This window comes from Labeo rohita, chromosome 7, assembly GCF_022985175.1.
Source record: "Labeo rohita strain BAU-BD-2019 chromosome 7, IGBB_LRoh.1.0, whole genome shotgun sequence".
NCBI lineage: Eukaryota > Metazoa > Chordata > Actinopteri > Cypriniformes > Cyprinidae > Labeo > Labeo rohita.
This window is the reverse complement of record NC_066875.1, coordinates 18,127,763-18,150,297: the sequence shown is the minus strand read 5'-3', so window position 1 is coordinate 18,150,297 and position 22,535 is coordinate 18,127,763. Positions and strand designations below refer to the sequence as shown.

The 22,535-nt window shown below is 35.2% G+C and overlaps 1 protein-coding gene across 1 annotated transcript in view; it reads right to left on the bottom strand.

Moving 5' to 3' along the window:
- iqgap1 (IQ motif containing GTPase activating protein 1) overlaps positions 1 to 22,535 on the bottom strand; it is a 59,213-nt gene that overhangs the window by 22,359 nt on the left and 14,319 nt on the right. The window contains exons 3-12 of the mRNA XM_051115176.1: positions 8,181 to 8,337; positions 8,015 to 8,092; positions 7,763 to 7,839; positions 5,404 to 5,471; positions 4,880 to 4,993; positions 4,509 to 4,687; positions 2,476 to 2,563; positions 2,221 to 2,384; positions 1,444 to 1,528; positions 1,096 to 1,259 (exon numbers count right to left, since the gene is read on the bottom strand). Coding sequence (XP_050971133.1) covers positions 1,096 to 1,259; positions 1,444 to 1,528; positions 2,221 to 2,384; positions 2,476 to 2,563; positions 4,509 to 4,687; positions 4,880 to 4,993; positions 5,404 to 5,471; positions 7,763 to 7,839; positions 8,015 to 8,092; positions 8,181 to 8,337 — 1,174 coding nt within the window. The remainder of the gene's footprint in view (positions 1 to 1,095; positions 1,260 to 1,443; positions 1,529 to 2,220; positions 2,385 to 2,475; positions 2,564 to 4,508; positions 4,688 to 4,879; positions 4,994 to 5,403; positions 5,472 to 7,762; positions 7,840 to 8,014; positions 8,093 to 8,180; positions 8,338 to 22,535) is intronic.

Sequence of the window (22,535 nt, the reverse complement as noted above, 5' to 3'; positions counted from 1 at the left end):
TGTTGCGAGTTTGGGTGTATTATAAGGTTATTCTGAGAATGCAACATGCACTATTACATCAGATTTGTAAGGTAAACCATTTATAAACCTACACAAACACAGGAGAATACATCAGTATCTTTCTCAACTGTTAACTGCGGCTTCACAATAAAATTTCTGAATTTACACATTTTGATGTCCACATATTCAAGAAATTACAGTGGCTGTAGCTTTTCTATCATAAAGAAATGGCCAAATATTAAAGATTAAGTGGACATTTGAATTATATGTTGTTGCCAATATTAAAAAATGATTAGACTGCGCTGTAAAGTGTAAAAACACTCGTCAGCAGGCATGTGTTATAATGTGTAATGTACATTAACTCTATTGTTTACAATACATTATCTCCCAGTTTCACAGACAAGACTTAAGCGTAGTCTCAGACTTAAATGTAAGTCTGAGCTGATTCACCTGAAATAAACTTGCACTGACAAATCTTAAAATATATGAGTGCCTTTGTTTTGTCTTAGGATGCACACCTGTTTTTTTCTTTTTTTCTAACTCATGTTTATAAAAACTACTTAAATGTTTTAATTGAACTATGACCTAATCCTGGCTTAGTCCAAGCCCTGTCTTTGAAACCAGGCCTGTGTATTTTAACAGTTTTGTTAATAGAACTATATGATTACTTGCTTTTGATACTTTATTTGAACTAATTATTATTGTATTGTATACGTATTTTAAGTTATTTTAAAGGCTATTGTTCACTTAGGTCTGCTTTTATTACTACAAAAAATATATACAATTATCCAATTACTCGATTTAGCATCAGAATAATTGACAGATTACTCAATTACCAAAATAATTGTTAGTGACAGCCCTAATGCTCTGGCAAAATGCAACTGATAAACTGTACTGAAATCAAGAGCTGGTGGCTTTGTAGAGAGTTTCAAATTGATCACTTATTAGAGGCCAAGACCTTTAGGATGCTGTCTGTGTAGGCCATAGGCAGCTAACTTTGTTCTGCAGTTAATGTCCCATTAGAAGGATGGTCACAGCAAAATAACCAGAGTGGCAGAGTGAGCTGAAATTGTGTGGACGTGAGTGTGTTTTAACCTCTGCGCTCTGCTGCTGCAGGCTGGCGAGTTCTCTCTGGTACAGATCTGCAGCACTTGGGTAAACCTGTGGCAGCTGGGCGTCTGGGTTCATCAGTTCATTCACTGTTTCCTCTGGTACACCTTTTCTAATGGCAGCATTAATCCTCTCCACTGCTCGCAGCACTAAAACACACACACGCACACATCTTATTGTTCTTTTCAAAGAGTGACAGCTGTAGGACAGCATTAACGACACATAAAAGAGAGACAAAGAAAACACTGATGTCTTTCTGATGTACCGTTCTCTAAACATACAAAAGTACTCACGGGTTCAAAAGAATGCAGTGATACAGAAGGGAGTACATACATTTTTGATAGTCTGCTGCTTGTGAATTGGCTGCATCCACTCCACTCTGTAAATCCTCCTTCATCAGAGGCTCTCCTGGGGCGTTCTAAGCATGAGGAAGAAAGAAACAAACCAAAATTGATAAGATTAACAGCTTCTATTTTTTACAGCTCAGTTTGTATTACAATTCAGTTTTGGTTTCTGAAGCTTGGTGCTGACGCGACCGTCATAGTGACAACAGCCAATCACTTTACTTTTCTGGTGTTGCATGAATGTGATTAGTTAGTGTGTGCACTAGGGTATTTGCATAAGGTGATCCGATTGGCTGACGCCTGCACTGGCGCTTGAAAAGTTGAAAGTTTTTCCAACTTCTGCTGCGAGCAACGGCAGTGGCGTGACACGACAGATCCACAATACAGTTCGGCAACGCATGACACCCATTCAAAGTAAATGAGAAGCGTTAACGCTGATGGGCTGTTTGAATGGGGCGTAATAGGGAAGCAACAATTAAGAAATCTTTTCAGTGCCATTATCGCAGGATATTTTTTTGCCACATCAGCTATTGCAGGATAAACTGTTATTGCTGTTATTATGGTTACCATAACAAGCCTATATTTCTGCTGAGCCCAGGGTTTGTCAAATATGTGCTGTGAAAGGAAATTGATCAAATTCTTGCAAAGAGACACCACACCATGCATATGCACTCCATATTTAGAAGGGATCATTAGACAACATATTAACCGTGGTACAAAAGTGTACCAAACTTTTATTCCCCTCTTGAGTAGCAGAAACTGTTACCTGTTCCTTCTGCTCTCGATCTGCCAGCAGCTGTTTGAGGTACCATCCCTTGTTCTGAGCCTGCACTGACTGCAGGCCTAACGCAGGGGAACGGAGAGTGTTATACAGCTTGTCCTCATCGGCACTCAACAGAGCCTGTTCTGCTGAATTCAAGGCTTTGTTCACTGAGAAAAAGTACAAACACAGAACTCAGATCACATCAGCAAACTCAGAAGAACATGAAAAGCTGGAGGTAGACATAGGTGAGGTACATACAATTGACTTTGTTGATGTTTCCCTGGATTTCAGCATGTGTGAGCAGCTCATCGTAAACATCCCTTTCAGCTTCAGCATTCTCTCCAATCTAGAGAATAACATACATTTATACCATTATCTTCATACCAGTTTTCAATTCATACACAATGGATAGACAGGTTGTTAACCAAATAAATGACAAAAGCTGAAAAAAAATAAAAAATAAGTTTAAGTACTAAAATTACTAAAACTGAAAAAAGGTGAAAAATCATCATCATACTAGTTTTCAATTCATACACAATAGATAGACAGATTTTTTTAACCAAATCTAAAACTATTAAAAACATTTTTTGTTAAATGACATTTAGCATCTATTTTAAAAAATAGATTAAGAACTTAAATTTAAACAAAAATTAGAAGTGTTGCCTTGCAAAATAACTGAAATAAAGAGTTTAAGTTGAAGTACTAAAATTACTAAAACTAAAAATAAAGTTAAATAGAAATGTTAAATAAAAACAAACAAATAAAAAGTATAAGCACATAAAACAACTAAAACTTAAACTAAAATTATACTAATAATCTAAAAAACAAAATCTAAAAATAAAAGCTACTTTAAAATATTAATAAACACTATAATAGTATATAATTAATACTGAAATAACTCATTAGCTTAATAGTTTTTCAGCCTCTGCATTCTCTCCAATCTATACCAAAAAAACAAACATTTATACCATTTAACTGAAAAAAAAAAAAAGTTAAAGAGAAATACTGAAAAAAGCGAATAAAAAGTATAAGCACAAAACAGAATGTCTAAAACTTAAACTAAAAATTGTATTAAAATTAAACCTAAAAAAATTTTCAGCCTCTGCATTCTCTCCAATCTATACCAAAGAAGCATACATTTGCACCATTATCTTCATACTAGTTTTCAATTCATACACAATGGATAGGCTGATTGTTAACCATACCTAAAACTATTAAAAATGTTTTTTATTAAATGACAAATCTGTAAAAATAAAGATGAAAAACCTAAATTTAAACAAAAAATTAATAATAAAAAATGTAAAAAGTTAAATACTGAATTAACTCATTAGCTAAGAGTTTTTCAGCCTCTGCACTCTCTCCAATCTATACCAAAGAAACATGCATTTATACCATTATCTTCATACTATTTTTAAATTCAATGGATAGACACATCTATCTAAAATTATTAAAAATGATTTTCGTTAAATGACAAAATCTGAAAAAATATCTTTAAAAAAAGACAAAAAGCTTAAACTAATTTTTACTTCAGCTAGTTGCCAAGGCAACTTTTTAAATTGTATTTTTTTAATTAAATTTGTTTAAACTTAGGTTTTTCTAATTTTGTTTAAATTTAAGCTGACGTATTTTCAGTTGTAGTAATTGTACTAAAGTTACTAAAGTTCAATAGAGATATAAAAAAAAAAGAACAAAAAGGATAAGCACATAACAAAATGCCAAACTTAAAACTAAAAATTATACTAAAACTGACTTTTAACTGACTGTACAACACAAAAAGTGCTCTAACGCTTAAAGCTGATTCAAATACATAACACGACAAGAATTTTGCTAAACATGCATAAATATTGGGTTAAAAAGTACATATTGCTTATTTATTTAATTATTTATTAGACGGGCATATTTTGATTGACACTTTGCAGTACTGAGTAAAACGTAAGCATGTCTACTGTATACATTTCAGCGATCCTGTCACAAATGAATGACGGGTACGTGCCATGTTGCCTGAATTTGGCCAAAATTATGTCAGTGACTTTGTCAGTGAAGTTTACTGAAGATGGTAGACAGAGTTTGTTCATTATAAATGTTGATTACAAATATGCATGTATTTTATGTATCAATTATGCTGTCTACTATTTAGAATAGCCTTCACATCACATTTCTGATATCTTAAATGCAGTCTACTTTCGCAGCTTGCTAAGTTTTGGAACAGAGATAGTGTGTACATATATTAATTTAGACCCTTTGTTTTCCCAAATATAGCAAATCTTTTATTTTTAGAGCGAAGTTCGTACTCTCTTTCGGGAGCTGGCCACTTTCTCACTCTTGGCCTGGAACAGGGTGTCCTGGTAATGCTGGGCAGCGCTTTCATCCAGCTGCAGTAACATGGCGTTTGGGTTTCTCATGGCAGCTAGAGTGCCCTCAGGGACTCCGTGGTCAATGGCATCATTGATGGCGATCACAGCAGCGTGCACTGAATCATTGCAACAAAAGATAATGCAGATCTTTTAAGCTCAAAGCAATGCAAAACAGATCGTAATTATTGTGCTGTTAAACTCTTGGCTGTACAAGTTAAGTCTAATTGTTTATGTTTACAAGGGAAGGAGTTGGGCCAAAGAGCCGAGAGGAATTCGACTTAAAAAGCAGAGGCTGAAATAATGCTCACAGGCTGCTTCGTCCACTGATAGCTCGTTGGCTAAAATCCCGCCAATTTTGCTGAAGGCTGGCATTTGAATGTTGTACTTCTCTAATTCAATCTTCATGTTGTTAATCTCCTCCTCTGAAAAAGAAGAAAAAAAACAAGGAACAGAAAAAAAATTGTTGATATTATTTGGCTCAGTGGAAAGTATTCTGTTTGTTTTCATTATTTTACACTGTATGATTCTAGACAGGCTCAGAGTAAATATTGCAATGTCATGCTTTCATGAGCATGGTAACCTTTTGGAAGGTAATCTTGGCTTTGCATTTTTCCCTTGCTTTGATGGGACTGGCTGGACATTGTTCTCAATAGGTCTGGTAAATAATGTTTTCCATCCATGGACTTGGCAGGCAGTTTCAGGCCAGCCAAAATGGCAGGAAACGCTCATACAATTGATAATGATTTTCACATTGACCACAGCTCCCGGGAAAAGGGGCTTTTCCAGCTTTTATTATACAAACTCAGTGTGATACTACAGCAAGCTGACTCACCTGTGAAGGCGACCTTGCCATACAGGTCTGTAATCTGGGGCGCAAGCCCAAGTTTAAACAGGTAGAGGCTGTAGAAAGAAACAGAAAGTAAATATGAGAAACCAAATTCCCAGAGGACAGCTATTCTATTCCATAGGTGTGTGCGGGGGAAGGCACTCCTGAAAAGAGAGTCAGATGTTATCTGTATGGCTTTCAAGTTTGACACACATCCCTTCATCAATATCAACTACAAAGATCGACTGGATTTAGTACCCCTCACCCAACGCCAGGCCTCTGCCAAATTCTCGCCCCCGAATGCTGTTATTTCCTGTTTCTGAAGGCCAGATTTATGGCCTTTGGGCCCAGTGTCAAGTCTGCACTGAGCTGGAATGTGAGAGTTACAAATGGCAGGATCCTCTAGCCTCATGTTAAGTGCCTCAGCAGAAACCAGAACAGGTTTCCTCATTAATTTTGACTCATTAATTCTGAGATGCATGTCGACACAGATCAAATGTACACGGAGACATACGTGCACAATTATCCATGATTAACATAATTGAATACAAAAAGGGAGAGTTTGGGTCTAATTATGCATATTGCACTTGAGTTGGAGACGCTATTTTGAAACAATAGTTAACTTAGTAGTTATTTACAAGTATTTATCTGTAGGTAGAAGGTACACTGGCATTCAAAAGTTTAGGATCAGTAAGATTTTTTATGCTTTTTAAAGAAGACTTTTCTGCTCAGCAAGGGTGTGTTTATTTGATTAAAAATGCAGAAAAAATTGTAATATTGTGAAATATTATTGCAATTTAAAATAGTGGTTTTCTATTTTAATATACTTCAAAATAGAATTTATTCCTGTGATGCAAAGCTGAATTTTCAGCATCATTACTACAGTCTTCAGTGTCACATCCAATACTTTTTTCAGGATTCTTTGATGAATAAAAAGTTAAAAAGAACATCTTTCATTTTAAATTAGAAATCTTTTGTAACATTATACACTAACATTCTAAGTTTGGGGTCAGTATTTTTTTCTTTCTTTCTTTGAAAGAAGTCACTTTTAATCAGCAAGGGTGTTAAATAGATAAAAACTGGTAGTAAATACTTATATTGTTAAAAAAGACTTTTCTTTTTACCTTGCATTCAAAGAATCCTGAAAAAAAAAGAGCATGTTTCCAAGATTCATTATAAATCAGCATAGAAATATTTCTAAATGATCATGTGACATGGTTATTTTAAATTGCAAATTGCAAATAAATGGAATCTTGATGAGCATAAGAGACTTATTTAAAATAAAAAAGAGAAAAAAAAAGAAAAATCTTACAAAAATTTGTGTTAGGTACATTTTTTTAAATGTTTTTTTTTTTAAGTGTCTTATGCTCACCAAGACTACATTTATTGGATTAAATTTACAGTAGAAATAGTAATACTATGAAATATATCAATTTAAAAATAACTCTTTTCTATTTTATATATTTCAAATTTTAATTTAATCCTGTATTATCAATGTTTATAACAGCTGTGCTGTTTCATATTTTGTGGAAGCTATGAAAACTCTTTTATAACACCAAAAATGTCTTTACTGGTTTATCTTTAGTAAACTTCACTGACATATAACTAATTTCAGACAAATTCAGGCAACATGGCAAGTACCCGTCATTGCTTTGTGACAAGATCACTGAAATATATACAGTAGATATGCTTGCGTTCTAGTCATTACTGCAAAGTATCAATAAAAATAGTTTCATCTAATAATAATTTAATAAATAAGCAATATGGACTTTTTAACCCAATATTTATGCATGCTTTGTATTTATTGTTCTTGTCAGCATCTTTTCAATAAAATTATGTCCAAATATGTCTTGGAATAAGCTGTGTCAGAATGCTTTTTGTGTAGTCCAGTCAATTAAAAACTACTGAGCTAATGAGTTATTTCAGTATTATTTATATAGTACTATAGTATTTATTATTGTTTTAAAGTGTCTTTTAGTTTTAGATTTTTAGTTTTCATTTTAGTATAATTTTTAGTTTAAGTTATAGTCATTTTTTTATGTGCTTATCCTTTTTATTTGTTTTTTTTCAATGTCTATTTAACTTTATTTTTAAAATTACTGACACCAGACTTTTGAATGGTGTTGTATGTAAATGTCCAAGCACTACATGCATGAGTGAATCATTTAGGATAGTTTAATTAGTTTCATTTTTAATTAGTGCATGTAGAACTGTGGCTGACAAAAACTGCATTTTGTTACTGGAAAAGCTCTACTATTAAGAACACACCTGAATTGACGTAACATGAAAACTAGCAACCCTTCTTTCGGTTAGTTTCTCCCCAACAATAGATTTATGAATAAGCCCACAGCGACATGGTAGATACCTGAGAGCGTGTATGCAATAGATGCAGCGGGGCATGTTCTTCCTGTCGTAGATGTCTGTTGTCTCAGGATAGAAAATCTGACCGGGAGAGACAAGTACATGTATTTTGATCAGACTGAATGCAGCATTGTTGCCAAACATGGGAAAGAAGTTTACGAGGCAAGCTCTATCATGTTAGTGACTCAATAAAGCAGAAGAAATGCTGCTAATGAAAGAAGCAGGCAGACTCGTGTTCACCGCCTACACTCCTCACCTTAGGAAGGCCCTTATCTGTCATTGCATTCAGCCACTGAATGATATTGTCTGTGTGTCTGAAATGGAGCCCAGTGGCCTACAAGTGGGACAAAGAAAGCAACAAATTAATGCAATCCATCTGCTATTTTAATATCAGTGCTTCTGAAAACACTTTCCAAACTTACCTTGTACCGTGTTTGTTCACGGTCATAGATCCTTTTGAGAGAGACCACACTGGGAGCAAAGAAGTTTCCCAGCTTGGCCAGGTACACGCCGTTTCTCAGGCCCTCCTCCAGCTCGGTGGTAGGCGGGAGATCCTCATTTAAACACGCTTCAATCCATCTGAAACATAAAGAGACATATTTAGCAAGGCAATATCTGATGCATATTTTACCTTACATTGTTGTAAAAGAGACATGCTATAGAGTCATCGTGTCAGATTGCTTTGTTATAATGCATTTGCAGGGCTTGGCAGTTTCAAATACATTTGAATACCTCTATATAATTTAAACCTCTTGGGGAAGTACTCAAATACTTGGATCGTCTAAAAAAACAAAACAAACAGTACAAAAGGCGATACTCATACTATGAAAATGAGCAAATTAAAGCACACCCTGTTCTCTTCTTCATGTGTTGTGATGTTTGATTACAGGAGGGAACACCACATACCAGCTATAGTTACATCACATTGACTACATTCTCCTGTACAACTCAACCTGCAGAAACTGACCAAAAAAAAAAAAAAAAAAAAAAAAAAAAAACATTCCATGAAGGCCAACTATTGTTGTTTCAAACCAGAAACAACACAACCTGGCATACTTTAAATACTGAACATCTGGAACAGATGGAAAACATCGAAAGCAGGAACTGAGATACAGTCTTGCCTTGCTAAGGCTGTCGTCCACTTGCAGGTCAGATGGATGACAACAAAAGATCACGATGCAAATTTCCATTACCAGGGAATTTCCATGTCATTTACATAATGCTAGTTGTCTGCTTTGCAAAGGCTAATTTTGTTTGCTTTAGAAAAGCAGCAGGCTCACCGTTTCAGTTTCTTAAAGTCATAGTTCACCCAAAGAAGAAAACTCATTTTTATCATTACACTCTTAAAAATAAAGGCACCAAAGGGGTGTTTTTGCAGTGATGTCATAGAAGAGCCATTTTTGGAACCTTTCAGTGAACAGTTCTTAAAGGGGTCCTATTATGCTCTTTTACAAAGTCTTGATATTGTTTTGGGGGTGTAGTAGAACATGCTGTCATGCTTGGTGGTTCAAAAATGGCATTATTTTTAACATAATTTACATTATTACAATACATTTCTCCCAGCCTGGCACATAAGGCTTGCTTAGTTCCAGGTTTAGTGAAGGCCCGGCTTCCGAAAAACGAAATGTGCTGTGATTGGTTAACTGTCCCACTGCGTTGCGATTGGCGAACAGCTTAGACAGTGTTTCAGTACTGCCACGCCCCTTGTCAAAGCAGCAAGTTCCGTGTACAACTGTTAGCGCAAGCTAGATTAAAGTGATTCTTACGTTTTAAATATAGATATTTTTCTTACAAAACGCATCAATTCGATAAAGGAGTCCTTTATTAACCCCCTGGGGCCATGTGAGGCACTTTTTATTTTGGATGGATGCATTATTATTGGACTTGTTTTGGACTGCTGAGGAGAAACACCCGTCTATTAGGGGTGTGACGAGACACTGATCCCACGAGAACAAGACGAGATGAGACAAGATTTTTCTTAAGAAATCCTCAATGATGAAATATATTGGAAAAATAGTCTTAAATTCAACTGAAAAAGACAAAATCCAAAAAAAAAAAAAAAAAAAAAAAAAAAAAAAAAAAAGTAGGTGTATTTTGAACTTCATGAAATTAACCTTCCATTTTAATGAATTATATGCAGTAATAAACAACATTTAAACAAGAGCTTCACGACTCTGGGTAAATTAAGAACCCCAGTTATTTTTAATAAACTGGAGACCATGATTCTCTCACGATTCTGGAGAAAAAAAGATTAGAAAACTAAACAAAATAACGTAATTTACTAGTGGTTAATAGCTAAATCATTGTCATCCAGGAATACGACCGCGGGGGTGTTTGAATTGAGATCTTGAAATTTTAAGGATTGTGCAGCTCTTATGTAAACACTGCAAAATGTTTTGTGAGGATATCGTCACGAGATCTCGCGAATCCAACTCGAGATCTCGTCACATCCCTACCGTCTATGCCATTCTAAAGCATGGTTTGCCAGGATAAATTTTAATATAACTCAGAGTGCATTCGTCTGAAAGAAGGAAGTCATATACACCTAGTATGCATAGAGGGTGAGTAAATAGTATGCTACAGTAGTGCTGGGTCCTATCATCAGCCTGCGAGATCACCGATACGTGATATTATCATGCTAATGTATTTAATTATTTACATACTTCGTTTCATTGCCTGAAACCAGCTCCAGCATAAGGCTAAAAGCAGCCTAACGTCCTCAAAAACATCACTGATTAGCCTAGCCTATTCTAGTGCAAGTTTATGCATTTTAAAAAACACTCGCTTTATAAGTGAAGCTAACATTATCTACACTGTACGATGAATAAATCTCTTACCACACACTGCACACGTCTGCAGCGTGTTGCGGCTCTGAAGCAGCCACTCCAGTCAATGCTTGTGTTTATACCCGCCGCTCTGCGCTCATTGAAGCGGTTCTCTTCGCTAAAGTTAGGCTAATCCCCCACCTCATCCCTACCCTCCCTCCAACAATTTGAATTTCCATGGGCAGGATTTAATTTAATGATATTTCAATGGACCGCTTTGTGACATCATTGCATGCAACATTCGTTGTAGTTCTTGAAAAGGGATTTTTTAAAAAACAAAATATCTCCTTTTGGAGTGGACTTTGAGATTTGTAACTTTGTAGATCTTTTTTTTTAATCCCCAAAGATACACACCACACACTGACTAAAGTTCAAAAAGTGAAAAAGCATAACAGCACCCCTCTAAAAGAACCATTTTGAAGAACATTTTAAAAATCTATTAAAAGATCCTTTTTCCACTATGAAGAACCTTTTCTGCATTTGAAAGGTTCCGTGGATGTCCAAGGTTCTAAGAGGAACCATTTGTCAATGAAAAACCATTTTTAAGAGTGTATGTTTTCTGTGGAACACAGAAGTATTTTTTGAAGAATGTGCATATAACAAAAATCAGACAGTAGGGAGCCTTTTAGCTCCAAAATGGATGAAAAGGTATCATAAAAGTAAGCCATACGACTCGTACAATATCTTCTAACTATCCTAAAGCCATACAATCTTTGTGTAAGGAACCTGACACATCATATTCACACAAGTCATTGACAAAAGGGTTTCCAAAAGTCTCTTTTAGAGAGTTGGAAACTCCATAGTAGTGTGAATGCCAGGCATAACCATAGCAAAAGATATGCATTTTAAAACTAGGGCTCAAAACGGGGTCAAACGATTAATCGCGATTAATTGCATACAAAATAAAAGCTTGAGTTTGCCTAATATATGTGTGTGTGTACTGTGTGTAATTATTATGGTTATATAAATACACACAAATTAATGTACATTTAAGAGAAATATGTTGTTTATGTACAAAACATTTTTATTTATATATAAATTATATAAATATTATAATATTTGCATATACTTTGTATTTATATATTCATAATTATACACAGTACACGCACATATTAGGCAAACTCAAACTTTTATTCTGTATGCGATTAATTGCGATGAATCGTTTGACAGCCCTATTTAAAATGGAACCACTAAATATGCATATGCACAAATGAGCTTTGAAAACTACAGCAGAGGGAAAGATCATCTGTAAAGAATGATTTAGCCTTTTGCAAGTGATGAACAAAGAAATATATTGCATTAATTCAAAAGACATGCTATACTTGTCTGCGTGTTTTTATCGTATGGAAAAGAGCATGTGAATATAATTAAATTTTATTATTATGATTAAAATTTTACTTGTATAAAGTCATAAAGATATAAAGTCATAAAGGTTTGGACTGAGATGGGCAGCGTAAATTATGACAAAATTTTCATGTCTGTGCAGGGATGTGACAAAGTTTTCATATCACAATAATTGCTAAAACTTATCACAGTATTTAGTATTATCACAGGAAACTGGAACTGAAAAATATATATATATATATATATATATATATATATATATATATATATATATATATATATATATATATATATATTAAAAAAAAAAAGATAAAGTTTAATAATATTTTTAATAACATTTCCAAGTAACGCAGTTTCCAAATAAAGCAATAGACAATAAACATGTATGTGTAAACAAATGTTTCAGAAGAACATTACTATACAGAAGAATAATAAACAAACATAGCTGCAAGCAGCGATTACTGGGGTTCAAGCAAATATGGAAAAAGACATAACATATTGTTTAGTAAGCTTGTAACCACCTAAATCAATGACTGAAAAAAAGCATATTTGGCAAATGCGGGCAATTTGTCAAATATAATGTTTTTTTAACGTTAAAGACAGTTAAAGCATCACCTGTGGTCCGATCTCCTTAAAACTTTGCATGCTCGTTTAGAATCACCTGTCGCATGTGCTCAGTAGGCTTCATGAAGTTTTGAGTTTTCCTTTAGGCTTTATAGGATTTTGGGTAAATTTGGGCAGGCCCCTTTTCTAAATTTCTAAATGAGCTCTTACATAAGTGTTCTGAGTTTGGTGAAGATATCTCCATTCTATTCAGGAGTTATAGGCACCTGTATGCAAGCTGTACTATAAATCATGTGTTGCCACATGAGGCAACACATCAAATCTTGCCAAGCATGTCACTTGCTCATCCTGATCGTTAATGCGAATTTAGAGATCGATAGGTGAGTGCATCATTCATCATTCATAAATTCAGGTTTAATTAACTTCTATTTACAATTGATCAACGCACATAACTTACCTAAGATGTGATACAGAGTAAACACGAAAGCTCAAATGTGCGTGTGACACGCTAGAACCAGTTAAGCTTTGGTCACATAATATTTGTAATATTTGCACTTGCATTTCAAATAATCAAATATTAACTGAATTTGAATAAAGCAAGAGTTTTGCTATAATAATTTTAGTATCAGTAATATGAAGGTAATGTTTCTGCCATGTCACCGACCGCTAATATGAAGCAGCCGAGAGAGCGACATTTATATTTAATGCTTTTTCTTTCGATATCTGAGTCTAAAATCAGAGAGAGAAAGATAACGTGATTTTGAATACTTTGACTCTTAGAATAACGCTTTACAGTAACCTTTGTTAAAATTCATTAGGTAAACGGACCTAAAATCATTACAGCACTTATTAATCTAGGTTAATAATTAGTTATAAAAGATAAATGAACTAATACATATTTAGTACATTACTTACAAAATTGTTTTCAATTTACTTATCTTTTAAAGGAGAAGTCCACTTCCAGAGCAACAATTCACAAATAATTTACTCACCCCCTTGTCATCCAAGATGTTCATGTCTTTCAGTCGTAAACAAATTATGTTTTTTGAGGAAAGCATTTTAGGATTTTACTTCATATAATAGACTTTAATTGTGCCCCCGATTTTGAATCTAATAGGATGCTGCGCATGCGCGACTGAACGAATCACTCCCCGTGACGACTCGTTCTTTGCGAGTCACATTGAAGATTTGTTCAAAATTAACGAATCGTTCAAGAATGACCCGTGGACACCCATCCGAGAGCCTTTTTTTTTTCGGAAAAAAAGTCAGATTGTTTCACTAGATAAGACCCTTCTTCCTCGGCTGAGATCGTTTAGAGACCTTTGAAACTGCATTTACACTACTTTTTTGAAGTTCAAATTCGGAGGCACAAATGAAGTCCATTATATAAAGAAAAATCCTAAAATGCTTTCCTCAAAAACCATAATTTCTTTACGACTGAAGACAGAAAGACATGAACATCTTGGATGACAAGAGGGTGAGAAAATTATTTGTGAATTGTTGTTCTGGAAGTGGACTTATCCTTTAAGGCTGGTTATTTGTCACCCATGGTATCGATTTAGTATCGATATCCCGAGGTACCACATTCTGGTATCGTACTTAAGCCAAAATTATATGATATCAAGCCATCCCTAGTCTGAGCTGGCATTGTGTAGTCCAGATTAAAATGTGTAAATGTAAACAAATGTTGTACTCAAGTAAACATTTATCTAAATCAAGTATTTATTTAGGCGTTTGGTGTTGTCTGATAAACACCATATCAAATACAAAAATCTGAATTGCTGTTTGAATACATTTAAATACTACTGTCTACCAACATTTGATATTCTTGATGCTGCTCTGCAGAACTCCGCTATGCACCGCTCAGTTTATTGTTAGGATGATGTGATATTTTTAGGTTGGTGTGCCTCGGCAGTCTAACAGCACTAGTCAATATCAAAAAGTTGGAGATGGCCTATCAAATTAAAGAAAGTGGGCTTTACTGTTCACAGAAGTTAAGCATGAATTGCAGCACAGTGCTTCGGTTATAATGATGTAAGAGCACAAGGTACTGTCAAATATGACATGTTTTATGATAAATGTAATATCCAGTAATGGAAACTTGACGTTCATCGTCAAATTTTGCCATTTTTAACTGAAATATAAGCTATAATTCACTTGATCCTTAACTTAATGTGACAGGACAAAAACAAGACTTTTTTTTTATTACCAGGCTCACAGTTAAGAATGAATGTGTGTATTTTAAAAGTAAAGAATATTTGCACTTCTTTTTTTATTACAAACCGATTAAAATAAATATGGTGCGGTGGAGCGGTGGCTAATAAGTCAAAACGTGATAAAAGTGTGAAGCGAAATATGACCAAAAAATACATATACTGAGGCAAAATCATTGCAAGTTAACTGCAAAACATAGCCTGAAACATCTAATATAACACGTTATATAATTTATTTATCATTTATTTTTAAATGGTTAAATAACCACAGAAACACTCCTAGACACAGCTGACTCTCTCCATCTCAGACAGTTATCTCACTCCACTTATCCCAGCATTCAAAGATAGCCTTATGAGCAGCATGCCAACATAAAGCACCACTGTGAAAAAAAAGTTAACGTAAATGTGCAGTATCCATCTTTGCCTGGCATTTATATACTGTATGTCACCCCACTCATCCCAGCATTCACAGCAGCCTACGCTGTTAAAGGAAATCTGGGCACATCAGTGGGCACATCATTTCTGCCTAGCTTTCCAGCAAAAGAACAATTTCTCCTACTGGACAATTTGTCTCCTTCCAGCCATCATCCCATGTACTCTAATTAACATCCCCATCCCAAATAACAACAGAAGAGTTGCCATCAGATCTGAAAAGACTCAACTATTTTTGCAATAGCTGATACCCACAGTTCTCGTCATTTCACAGTGAATGGCGAATCGCTGGATGGACGAATTGGCCTTCAAAAGCTCCTCAACTCTTAAATTCTTCTCAGGAGCTAACTTTTCCTCCTGAGCCCAATCTACTATTTTGTCCCACTTGCTCTACAACATCCAGTAGCCATTGCTGAGACAGAGGACTGTAAAGCAGTACCTATTTATTCTATTTCTTTAATTTCATTTTATTTCACCATCACAAAATGCTATTCAACGCAATGCATATTACTAAATTATATTGTAGCAGGGCCGTAACTTTGAGGGAAATCATGGCCAAATTGCTAGTCCACCTCAGAGCTTCAAAATGACTGAGAGGGGCCCTGAAATCAAACACAAGGTTACAGCCTTGGATAACAATAACAATACCTCTACCTGATCTGAGAGTGCCCACATAGGACACATATTGCCTAAAAGCCTTCACTCTGCCTCTTATCTGAAAAAAAAAAACTCTGCAATGGTTCTTTGTGACGGACATGCCTGCACTCGCGCACACAGACACACACACACGGAGGAGGCACACCCAAGTCAATGCTATTAATGGGCGATGAGAACGACACAAAATAAAATCTGAATTCCATAATTATCATATATGAAACTATTCATGAATTACATCATACAATCTGGAGACATTTCACATGTAAGCCAAAAATACGCAAGACTGTAGCTGGGTATGTGTAACAGAATCTACTGCAAATGACTTCCTTTCAGTGTGACACAGGAAGACTGAAGCCGCACAGTTCACAGGTCATTTCAATAGGAAGAGGTGAGAGTGAGCTCACACTCTCCCAAGGAAGACACACAAGAGCTTTCCGCTTCTGTTTTGTAACACTCCAAGAAAAATATTTAAGGGGTCATATTGTGAGAACATTAAATCAAACTGTCCACATGTTATATTTCCCCAATCTTTTGGAGTAAGTTTGAATTCGGGCTGGATGATACACTGAACATTAGAGCAATAATTTTGCTGATGATGTACACTACCAGTCGAATGTTTTTGAATTAGTTTTTTTTTTAAAAAGTCTCTTTTGCTCACCTGCATTTAGCCTGCATTTACTTGATCCAAAGTACAGCAAAAGCAGCATTCTGAAATATTTTTATTAACTTTTATTATTTTCTATTTTAATATATTTTAAAATGTAATTTATTCCTGTGGTCTCAAAACTGAATTTTTAGCATCATTACTCCAGTCAGATGATCCTTCAGAAATCATTCTAATATTCAGATTTGCTGCTCAAAAAACATGTAGTATTATTATTATGTTGAAAACAGCTGAGTAGATTTTTTTCAGGTTTTTTTGATGCATAGAAAGTTTAGAAGAACAGCATTTATCTGAAATAGAAATCTTTTGTAACATTACAAATGTCTTTATCATCACTTTTGATCAATTAAAAGCGTCCTTGCTACATAAAAGTAATAATTTCACGACTAACCACATTTGACACGTTCAGAGTTGAGATACTTGGGACACGCAGTCACAGTGTGGTATTGAGGAAAGAGGAAGCAGAGATGTTATTCCTAAACAGAATAACTAACAGTTCGGGAGACAAGATTTCAGCGCAGATGGTTTTGCGATCCTGGGACAGTAGATGGTACACATCTGTAACTCATCAGTAAGCCCCGTTCTACTTGTCATATGTGGTTGCATTATATGTGAGCAACAAAAAAAATAACATCTAATTCCTAGAAATAGAAATAAATGTAAAAAAAAAAAAAAAAAAAAAAAAAAAAAAAAAAAAAAAAAAAAACCAACACACAACTTGCTGAACATAAACCCTTTCAGGCAAAACAATCACAGGTTAAAATACTCATTAGTATGCATCACTTATTAGTAAAAGTTAAAGTTAAAAGTAAAAGTAAAAGTTTTATCAGTAAACACCATTTTAACTGGGACTCAACTCAGTGGATTTCAACACATGAACTGTACTTTTTACCCAGTTGGTTTTGAGCCGCCTCACAGCTGCAGACCACAAACAGTCACTTCCTCACACATACAAAAAAAAAAAAAAAACATCAAAGGCAATCTCCTACACAAATACTCTACCAATCAAAACACTGCACTGCATGAGAGGGGGCGGAGCCTTTAGTGGGAGTCTATACAACCACTGCTCCAGTATTTGAGTTTACAGGCAGTTACAATTATGGTCTTAAGTTTACATTTCCCCTGCAAAACCACAGAACCAATATGATGTTTAGCTTTAAAAAAAAAAGACATACAAACCTAAACATTTTCTTAGTATTACTCTGAAAAATCTTCACAACAAAAACCTAACAATATTTCATAAAAGTACATGTTAACTGGCAACAACTGGCCGCAACAGGTGACCACGATGTGCATTTAAACCTCCAAATACTTGATTATGCATTGTGTCACGTCTGAAGACTGTAGATAGACTATGGAAAACCAGCTATTGTCATTATTGACATTAACTAAATATTTCTCTCACTAAAAACAGACTATGCCATGAAACAACCAGCTGTACATGTTTATTCTTGCATCTGCACCAGTTCAGATGGGCAAAGCACAGGCAAATCAGTGGTGGAGCTTATCTGACCACATTACAATATCTGAGAAAGGCACAGGCACACCTACTTTCCCCACCCTTTATCAGCAGTGTTTTTGCTGTGACAGAAAAAACTAAAAACACTACATTTAGTCTCATTAAAAAAAACATATCAAAAAAAGACTGGATTGAAAGATAAAGACAGAAAAAGCCCAGGCACAAGAAAGAGAGCGTTTCACAGCGTGCAGTAGCCAAAGTGCTCCATTACATGCTCAGCTGCAGCGGAGGAATTCAGTGCAGGATGAACTCCATGATCAGGTGCCACAGACACTCACAGACTGAGCCGATTCACCTCTCAACAGGAAGCCACTGTCTGAAATTCGCTCACCCTGAAACAACCCCATGAACTGCTTCATGCTTGCCAAGTCTTCAGATGGGTCTATTTCTAGTTGAAAAAGTTTTACTGTTGAGTTATTAAACACAAAAACTGGCCTCTCTCAGATAGCATACAACTCTGAATTTACTTCTCTCACATGGCTTATTATAGCAAGGAGACTGCATTAATGTTTTAATTTATTGATAAACTAGTGCTTTCTTCGTCTTTGGCTAAAGAGATGAAGTCGGCAACACGGACTCGTCATCTCCGCAGTAGTGACGCGCTTGTATGCCTGTTTCATACGGATTACATAATCTGAGAATATTTGTTTTCCATTTGAATTGGTTCATTTGAAAGTAAACATTTCGCTCTCTATAGACATATTTTAATGTCTGTAGAGCAAGTATATGCCGAGTTTCGTGCTCAAGTTCAGAGACTGAGAAGGCAAAAAGCACATCCTGTTTGCTTTCATTATTTTACAAAAGCGCAATGTTTTGTTGTTATTGTGAGTGCACACAAGTAAGCGTATCGAAAGTTGTATTACTTTTATCAGTATGACCAAAAATGACGGAGTATTTTAGAGCAAGCGACCGAACAAGCACCTCCATCTGTCATGCAGTGAACGCACTACTATTCAGCTTCCACACTCCGCACAAAAAAAATTTAACAGCGCACATTTTTCTAGATTAACATTAAATTGAGCACCCATGTTAAGCTGCTACTACTTGCATATTTTAGATGTTAAGCCACATTTGAGGTTGATAAATGATAGAAGTGTTTGGATGTCCTGCCCGATGTATTCTATTACCACACTGACCAGCTGTTCACAGGCTGCGTGACTTCGCCACTTCCTGTGGAAATTTCTTTTCTGTGACCAAGCGACTTATAAAATTGAGGTTGACAAAGCCTCTTCTCGACGACTAACGGTTAGTCGACTATTAGGAGGGAGCCCTAATTTCATCTGTCAAATAAAGAAAAAAAATTACATCAAATTGTCCATCTTGACAAGTATTCATTAAAACTATATCTTTAATGTTAATCAAAGTGCAAAAGATAAAGTGAAAATTACTCAATATTTTTGACTAAGTCACTTTATTTGCTTACATAAAAAAATCAGAGTATACTGTGATTCATACAGTGAAGTCTATGTAGGATTTAATTTTACATTTGATTCATTTTCATATTTAAATGCTAGTGTTGAATATATATATTAGTCTATTCATATAAAATATATATATTTTTAATTTATTTTCAGAAATACTGTGCTCTGTATTTGCATTTTTCTGGTAAACATTGATTTCTAAAGATTATTAGTAGTAGCAGTAGAGCTATCATTACATTAAGTAATATAGTTGGTCACATTTTTTTCAAATAAATTTGTGTATTTTTGCTATATTTCTTAAAATATAAAAATCAGGCATTAATTATTTCAGTTACCTAATGCAATGACATTCAATCAAGTGCTTAAGTGTCCTCATACCCTACTTTTGGGGCCACTGTAAGCATTAGAAGCAGAGGAAATGGGCCTTGTAGCCAACGTCTCCAATTTCTCAAACATTAGACAAGCTGAGGCATCAAAATGAGGTTGTGGTTTCAAAATGAGCGGGCCCCCTTCCTTATTTTAATGTGTGACAAAGACTTAGTGTGCGCTTGTTTCACTGATATCACAGCTGCGACCCAGGGGTCAAGAGATCCTGTAAAGTATTTATGTGTTTCAAGAGAAAAAAAAGTCACTCATGAAAGACAAATAATCTCACTCCCACATATTCTCACAAAAAATGTTGGATAAAGCAACAACTAGTCCTAAGACGCTCAAACTAAACACAAAGAAATAAACAGATGTAACTTCAGCCTGACAAGTTAAAGAGTCATTATAAAAATGCTGACTAAGGCAATCATTCCCAAAGTCAAAGCAAAATGGATGCTGCCATTTTCCTGGGAAGAGCACCTGTGAAGGGTTGGTGAGGGAAAGCAGCGGGTAATGAAGGGTGGAGCGGCCAAACACAGAGGCGTGGGGCTTTTTCCTGTCCAAACAAGGGAGAGGCTGTAATATGTGTGAGTGAATGAGAACCGTACTAAAGCAAATCACATAATGAACAATGACCTCATGTTTCTGTAGAATGATATAATTATATCACACAGCAGAAGTTAAGAGAACGAAGTATCACTGGTTCCCCTCCCTGACACTAAAGTCATTCATTTTCTCTCCATTCACTGCTGGCATTTAACGTTTCACTGTTATTGGCAAAGTGATTTACAGGTAATTAGAGGTTCAACAGATCTTAGTCGATCCGTACGAACCAGGCCGCTTGGTTTGGCATGCGTATGATTCAGGGAGTAGTTGCAAAGCTGAACCATTACAGAGAGAAGCAATTTGAAACCTATTAAGCGAAAGAACTCAATTCTGTACTCGCCCGTTTCGGCAAGTGTTCTCATAAACAGCCTGTTATGGTTTAAATGAAGTGAATGTAAACAGAAAGGACGTGTATAATTATATCAAATCTGTGCTTTCAGTCTTAAAGTGACAGCACCCTATAAATACCTTCTTGGTGAGGTATCGTTCAATCACTATTCATGCAGTATTTCGCTTAAGTAGCATGTGATAAGTACAATATACAGCTGAATCACGGCACAGTTATACAGAAATATTCTGGGTAACATCCATTGATAACATCTATGACATGCGGGCTATACTTACAGAGCAATTCCACCACATCCTTTGGTTTAAAATAAACAAGAAATGTGTTTATAGTAGGGGTGTAACAATGCATGCACTCGTACCGAACAGTCACGGTACGGGCATCTCGGTTCGGTGCATGAGGCCTTACAACAAATACAGGCAATTCACCCTCAATCCAGACGGGGGCACCCGCAGTAATGCAACTCTGTTTGATAACCGCCAGCAGAAGAACAGTGCATGCCAGGAGTTGCGCACTTGAAAACAAGACCGTGATCATGTGCTGATTCTAAACGCATCTCTCACTGACAAAGGAGTATAACGTTACTTTAAAGGCTTCAGCACTCAACTGTCTGTGAAATGGAGCTTTGTGCTCTTGTATCCTACCTCTCTCATTTGAAACGAATCCAAATATTCCATAATATTTCTATATTTGCGATGCATAGTTTATCAAATTCTAAACTATTATTTATTATGTCAATTATAGACTTTATAGGCGTTCCAACGGTGACACAGTGAGGCGGGCGAGCTGATGTTTGGTTCACTGTGTTTTATTTTGATAAAGTACCAACTGCACTGTCAAGTTTGCAATGCTAGAAGCCTGGAACTGATATGTTTTGTGTTTGTGGGCACCGGCGCTATTACTTCAACTTTCCTCATACCAGCAAAGTCAACTTAAACAAAAAACAAATAGAATGTCACTTTCTGCCATTTGAGTTTCCTTTCTGCAACAAAACTGAACTGAAACTCAGTAAATATAGGCTGCGTTACCTGGCACACAGTTTTTTTTTTCCCCCTTGTCTATCATTTAACTAAATTAAATATATTTCAAGTATTTATTCCTTGTATTTACTGCAGATTTTATAGTCTATATATATATATGACATTCATTTGATATAATATTTAGTATTTTCACATGTAGGTGGAAAAATTTGTAATTTGCACTACTGTCTGTTTAAAATAAATGAAATCTAGCATAGTAAATTTGTTTTTTTTTTGTTTTTTTTCTGTTGTGCCGAAATCGTATCGAACCGTGACCCTCAAAACGAGGTACCTAACAAACCGTGACATCTGTGTACCGTTACACCCCAGTTTACAGTAATGTATTCACAATGGAAGTCTAGAGGGTGAACATTCTTTACATTGAAAATCAAACTTGCATGACACAGAATGAAACAGAGCGACCTCTTATACTGAATTTTAATATCTGCTAATTCTAATTCTGATGCAAGGCAGAGCAGAGATATCTTACTATGGTTTTTATGCACAATCTTACAAAGAACTTTGAAATGAACCACCTTAACTTGCCAAAGATGACCTTTATACATCTGCAGAAGAACTGAGGTGCATTAAAAATCAATTTGGAATCAGGTAAGTATATATATATATATATATATATATATATATATATATATATATATATATATATATATATATATATATATATATATATATATATATATATATATATTAGGGATGCACGATATTATCGGACTGATATCGGAATCGGCCGATAATGACTTCAAATGTAAATATCGGCATCGGCCCGATATGAAACATTAT